General features: G+C 66.1%; 1 protein-coding gene across 1 annotated transcript; it reads right to left on the bottom strand.

Annotated features, from left to right (window-relative positions):
• Positions 1 to 839: 839 nt before the first annotated feature.
• AMER1 (APC membrane recruitment protein 1) lies at positions 840 to 6,266 on the bottom strand. The gene has a single exon (XM_054215184.1). It carries the CDS (start codon positions 5,294 to 5,296, stop codon positions 1,952 to 1,954), a length of 3,345 nt encoding a protein of 1,114 aa, XP_054071159.1. The 5' UTR covers positions 5,297 to 6,266; the 3' UTR covers positions 840 to 1,951.
• Between the last annotated feature and the right edge of the window lie 215 nt (positions 6,267 to 6,481).

Below are 6,481 nucleotides of genomic sequence, written 5' to 3'. Positions count from 1 at the left end.
GGCCACGCAGCGACCGCCCGGCTGCGGGACAACATCCCCAGCGCCGCCAGCAGCGTTTGCCGTGCGTTTGGTTTTGTGAGTGGCGCTGAGACGTGCGGTGCCGAGACCTGACCCTCCCCTCACGCCCGGCGAGGGGGGGACTGCTCCAATTAGGCAGGATTCGTTAGCAGATGCTGACGAGGAGAGGCTGCGCTCACAACCTCGGGGCCAAGGGGACCCTTCGCTGGCCGACCGCCTTCTCCCCTCCATCTCGGCGGGATGCGGATGTGGCATCAGGAGCCGGGTTTGTCCCACAAAATCCTCTCCGGGGGCAGAAGAAGACGGGAGGGAAAAACGTGGCCCGGCGGGTCCCTGCGGTAACTCCCTGCAGCAGGACTGGGGGGAAAATCCCGAAAAATTAAGGTTTAAGCCCACGGACACACAGACGGGTCCACTCGAGCCTCAGCACTCTGGTCAGGAAAGGGAAAAACACATCAATCAGTCCAGCCTTGGGCATCGAAGCCTGGCTTTGCCTCTCCCGGCTCCGTCACAGATGGACATTGCCAGCGCGGGACCATTCCTGTTTCACGCTACAAACTCTGCTGCAAAGAAAAGCAGAAAAGGGGCAACTCGGGGCCGAGGGGAAACAAAACCATCACCGGTAACTGAATGAAAATCAGAACACGGAGCTCGGACAGGAGGAGGATGAAGCTTTGTCGGTCCCGGACAGGGAGGTTTGCTTTCGAGACCAGCGAGTTTGACACCATGGAGGACGGGGAGACGCCCCGGGGACCAGCGGCCCGAGATCGATGTTTCCAGGAGCTCGTACGACCTCCTCAGACAAAGCCCATCTCCTCCGCTCCTGTCCCTCCTCCACGGCCTTCAAAGAGGAAAAACAAACCCACAACCTGCAGCGACCTCCAGCTTTTTGTGCCCTCCAGTCGGGAGGAAGAAGTCGTGAAGCCTAATTTAGGCTGCGTTACATCCTGTATTCCAATTAACAGAATACTTTCCTCGTATGAGTTTATGCAAAGAAAACTACTCTAAAATAATTTAAAAAAACAAAAACAACTAAAAACAACCCACAAAACTTCCTTGTGAAGAAAGTAACGGCATCTGCAACTTTGCAGCTACGGGCACGATGGGAACTGAGCTTCTGTCCAAGACCTCGTCCGTGTGCCCGTGGCCCGGGAGAGGATTGGAGCGTGGGACAAAGCACGGGAAAGGTTCCACCTGGGAATTACGCACCGGGAGGCCAGACCACGACACGGACGGGACCGACACTTTGCTCTCAAAAGGGACACCACCGACAGCACATCTCTCCGAGCGCGGTGCCTTTGAGCAAATTAAAACGAGACCTGGAAAACGTTACCGGCACGCACACAAAAGCTCCTGCTTTTCTTCTGGGGCAAGGGAAAAAAAGAATAAATAGAAAAGTTACGGCAAAGTTCCCCCTTCAGCTGCCTCGTCTCCCGTCCTCGCTCTGCCAATAACCGGCGTCCTCCCTCCCAGCCTCCCCAAGCCGAGCCCGAGATGGGCGACATTCAAGAGAGTCTGAACCGCAACATTGCACCGAGAGGAGGAATTAAACCCCCATTTCCCCCAGCACTGTCCCCAGGACCCCCCGGCTCCCAGCCTGCAGAAACCCCAAACCCGCCGCGCTGGCGATGGGTCCGTTCCCAGCGTTTCCCCCCGCAGCAGCGTGAGGTGTCGGGGGCTGTTCCTGCGCTCGGCGTTCCAGAGCCCGGCGGCTGCTGCTGGAAAACCAGAACGTGCCTCGCGTCAACGCCCCAATCCCAGAGGCGGCTCCGAACGCGCCCCAGCATCCGCAGCGGCGAGAGCAGGGCCCGGGGCTGCGGGAGAGGAGCCTCCTCAGCCCAGCTCTACATTCAGGTCCCTCACAAACTGCTCGTTAGCGCTAATTGTCCCCTCCCCGCACCCCGCAGCCCTCCTCACCCCCTCCCCGGAGCACCTACTGGCCCTCGGTGACGCTCCCGGCCGTGCTGCCGCAGCCGGCGGGCAGCGCGTGGCCGGGGCTGGCCCTGCCCTTCAGGGGCTCCCCGCAGCGCTCCGGGCTCTCTCCGGCGCGGGCGCTGCCCTCGGGACACTGCGGGATGCCCTGGGCGACACCGACGGGTTTGCACGGGGCGCCCTTCTCCGGGGAGCAGGCGAAACGAAAGCCGGGGGGCACCTGGGGCTCGGCTCCTCCCGGGGGGAACAAGGGCGGCAGCTTCTTGGCGGCGGCTTCTCCGCGGGGCCGGCAGGGACCGGCCACCTCCCGCGGCCGCCGGGCCTCGCTCTGCAGAGGTAAATGGCAGGGCCTGAGCGGGCGCCGGCCCGGCTCCGGCTCCGGGGGCCGCCTGCCCGCAGTCTCTCCGGCCACGCTGCGGGACAGGGACGGGACGGGACACGCGGCGCCCGGCTGCTCCGACGGCTCCCAGGCCCTCTCCACGGCGGCGGCCGGAGCCAGTCCCCAGCGCTCCAGGGCCCCGGCAGCCGCCTCGGCGTCGTGCTGGAGGTGCCGCCAGCCCGGCCAGCTCAACCCGCCGTCGGGCGCCGCCAGCTCGCCCTCCTCCTCCTCCTCCTGGCTCCGGCTTCTCCTCGCTCCGCCCGAGTCCCTCCTGCCGCCCTCCCGCTGCGCCCGCGGCCGGCCCGGCCGGGGGCCGCTCTCGGCCGCCTGCGCGTGGGCGAGCTCCAGCTCCAGGCTCTCCGTGTCCAGCGAGCGGCTCCTGCGGCCGACGGAGAGCGGGGCCGGCATGGCGGGGCTCAGCCCGTGGAGGCGCAGGTGGCGGGGCAGGCTGGCAACGCCCCAGTCGCAGCTCGGGAAGGAGCCCGGCGGGTGCCCCGGGGACATTCCCTCCTCGCATTCCGCCAGCGACTCTTTCCGCCCGTAGCCGTCCTCAAAGGCCTCGGCAATGTCCTCGCCGGCGTTCATCTCGGGGTGCCGCTCGCACTCCCCTTCCCCTTCCTGCTCCACGTCCACGATGTCGAAGGTGACCATGGTGGGCAGGGCAGGCAGGGTCTGGGGGAAGGACGAGCCGGAGCCGGAGCTCCCCAGGCTTTCCGAGAGGCTGGAGAAGAGCGTCCCGCTGCTGGCAAACTCCACCAGTGCCTGCGAGAAGCTCACGGCATGCTCGGGCTCGCGCTCGCTGCCCACCCGGGGCTCGCCGGTGCCGGTCTCTGCTCCGCCGCCACGCTCTGCCTCCGGCAGCCGGTACCCGGGGAACAGCCCCGCTTGCACAGGGACGGAGCCCCCAAACAACCCACAGTCCGGCTCCAAATCGAACCCCGCCTTGTTCTTCGTGACCTCAATAAGGCAACTTCCGTGGCCTTTTTGGCTGCTGGAGCAGTTTTCTGGACACAGAGTCCCGGGAAAATCCCTCCACTCTGGGTTTTCGACTCTGGACACCGACACCCCACTACTCACACCCCTGTTTGGGGCGAGCGAGGCCACCGGCTCGCTACCAAGGCCGCTCTGGTTCTTGCCAATCGAGCCGCCTGCTCTGGTTTGACATTCCACGCACTGCTTGTCCCGCGGACACTTCTCCGTGCTGGGAACATCACGGCCTTTCCAGGCCGGCTCCCTCTGCAGCTCCCAGTACAGCAGCTCTTTCTGAATGGCCGCCAGCCGCTCTTCCTCCGTCTCCATCAGCCCCCTTTTCTCATCCAGCATCTGGATCAGGCTCCTCTCCCCAGGCAGGCAGAAGTCCAAGAAGTAGCTGAAGATCCCCGGCCGAGAGACTTTGCTCTCAAACAGGGATTCCTCCCCGTGCGAGGGACTCGTCAGCGCGTCAAACTCGTACAGTGCATCGCCGCTGTAACTGTCTCTGGGAAGACGCTCCTTCTTCATCTCACCGAGCCCGTCTCCGCCTTCGTCCTCCGGCCCCGGCGTGGTGGAGTCGTAATAACCCTCGTCGCTATTGGGGGCAGACTCCTGCTGGTCGCTCTGCGGCGTCAGGAGGTCAACGCCGTCCATCGCGTCCCCCAGGTACGGGGGGGCATCCGCCTCGCGCGACGCCTGTGTCTCCAAACTGCTGCTCGACACCTGGGCTCCGTAGCTCCCGTCCCCGGACGCGTGGCTGCTCCAGATCTGGTGCAGGAACTCCTCCGCCTCCTCCGGCACGGCCATCTCCTCCCCACCGCCCTGGTAGGTCACCAGGCAGGAGCTCCGCTTCGCGGCGTCTCTGCTGCGCTCCACAGAGATGCTGCTCTCGGCCATGTCCGGCTCCGCGATGTCGTCTCCGCACCCCGTCAGCGAGTCGAAGCTCTTCAGGGAGGTGACGTCTCCCAGGATGAGGCTCAGCAGGTCCCCAGAGTGCAGGCAGGGAGGGTCGGTGTCCACCAAGTCCGGGTGAAAGCCCAGCAGCAGGTTGCCAGGGTCAAACTCTGCGCCAGCATCAGCCTCCGCCTCCGATTTCGTGTCCAGAACGTCCCTCTTCCCCGGCATCACCACCGCGTCACCCTCAGAGCTGCCGTCTCCGGCCGCGGGACAGCCAGGCTGGGCAGCCTCCCCGCAGCCGGCAGCGGGGCCGGCCGAGCCGTCCCCCCCCGTGCCCCCCGGGCTGGCTGCGGCAGCAGGGACAGGGCCCGGTCCCCTTCCCTCTGCGGCGCCTCGGCTCTCCGCTCCCGCACCAGCGGCTTTGCCGGCCTCCTCCGCATCCCCGCTCCACTCGCGCAGCTCCGCCGGCTCACACTCGGCAGCCTTGCTCTTCCGGTGGCGACGGATGCTGTTCAAAAACCCTCTCAGCCCTTTTTTGGCTCGCGGCAAGGACGACTTCTCTCCGCTGGGCTTTTTCTCGCAGCCCTCCGCGCCCCCGGCTTCACAGCTGTCCCGACGGCCGACATCCAACCTGGCGCCGGCGTCGACGGCCGAGGGAGCGCTTTGGGAGCTGGGCAAAGGGCCGGGACGCGAGTCCCCGCTCCCCTCCCAAGGGCTCTCCGCTGGCGCCTCGCCGCCCTTCTCGCCGGCAGCTCCGCTGAGCCCCTCGTGGGTCCGGCATTTACTGAGGCCCTTCTTAGAGCCCGCTTTCCCCTGCCCTTTGCTCCTGCCGCCAAACAAACTGGGCAGCGTGCAGATGCTCCTCTTCCCCCCAAACAGTTTGAAAGCCGTTTTCTTCAGCTTGCCGGGGGGCGGCTGAGCCTGCGGTGGCTCTGCAGCCCCCACAGAGGCATCGCCCCGCTCGGGCAGCCGGTCCCCGGTCTCCTCCCGCCGACGCTCGCTTCCCTCCCGCTGCCCGCAGGCCACCGACGGCCACCCGCTGCGGGCGGGCTCCTCCGGGCAGCCCCTCTCCATGGCGGCCAGGCCGTTTGGCTGCATCTAGCTGGAAACAACGCCTTTGGGAGCACAGTCCTCCTCTGGCCGCGGAGACCGAAGCATCTTCGCAGGCGATCTAAAGCAAAGAAAAGGGCAGAGAGGTGAGGAGACGGCAGCGGAGGGCGCAGAGCCCGAGGCGGAGGCGTCACGAAGCCAAGAGCTTTGTCCCCAGCTGGAACTGGAGCTGCAAAAGCCTCCGGCAGCCGCTCGGCTCCCTCCGCTCCTGACAGCCGGGCATGAGAACGTCGTGATGCTTCAACCGACCCGTTCCCGAGCGCAGCAAAAGCTCCTGTCTCTGTTCGGCAGCATCCTGGGGACAGGCAGGTCCGGCCCCGAAACACCTCGCTCCAGCCCCTTTGGCTTCCCGGCCGTTTGCCCCCGGGGCAATGGGGTTCGGTGACCAGCCGCCTTCGGGCAGGGAAACCCCGGCTGCTGCGGCGGGGAGAGGGACCGGCACCCCCCGAACCCCACTGCAGCCCCCCAGACCCAGCGCCGACATACAGGGAGCCTTTGGACGGGGAGCCAAGCCAGGACGCAGCCCGTGCACTGAGCACGTGTCCAGGGAGAAAGCCGTTTACTAGAGTTTTTATATTTGTTTTTAGGAGATTTCAGTTGTTTGCAAAATCATCTGTCCTGGGCATTAAAGCCATCCCTGTGAACCGCCCTGATCAGATTATCCCAGAAGCCGGGCGGCGGTTTGACATGTGACCCTGGACTGATGTCGGGGACAGGAGAACTGGAATAATCACGTTCCTTTGGCAGAGGCTGGAGAAAGTAACTGCAATAAACCCCGCACGGCGCTGCCGAGCTGCGGTGCCCGAGGCCTGGCTCTCGCTGCCGAGGGGCCGGGGAAGGTTTCCGCAGCCTTCACCCAGAGACCCGCAATGACAAACCCACCCAGCGATGGCCTCCGGCTCCCGCAGCCGGCCCCGGCCCCGCCGGCGGGGATTGCGTTTCTCCCCCAGCCTCAGCGCTGCCCCATCCCCGACGGGGACCCCCCGCACGGCCCCGGCCGCCCCACACCCCCCGCAGCCCCGCTCGCCCCCGGCCCTCGGGAGCCCGCCGGGTCCTCGGGGGCCGCCGGGCAGACACCCGGCGACACCGGCCGGGGACAGCCCGTCCCGCCCCCGGCGTCCACGGACCCCCGAGACACGGGGCTGGGACAGAGACGCGACGGCAGGAACCCCA

Source organism: Rissa tridactyla, chromosome 9, assembly GCF_028500815.1.
Source record: "Rissa tridactyla isolate bRisTri1 chromosome 9, bRisTri1.patW.cur.20221130, whole genome shotgun sequence".
Classification (NCBI taxonomy): domain Eukaryota; kingdom Metazoa; phylum Chordata; class Aves; order Charadriiformes; family Laridae; genus Rissa; species Rissa tridactyla.
Note: the sequence above shows the minus strand (reverse complement) of the source record. Positions and strands in the feature narration are given on the sequence as shown.

Bases quoted from the DNA above. Each gene is read 5' to 3' on its own strand.
- AMER1 (XM_054215184.1), bottom strand. From the start codon at position 5,296: ATGCAGCCAAACGGCCTGGCCGCCATGGAGAGGGGCTGCCCGGAGGAG.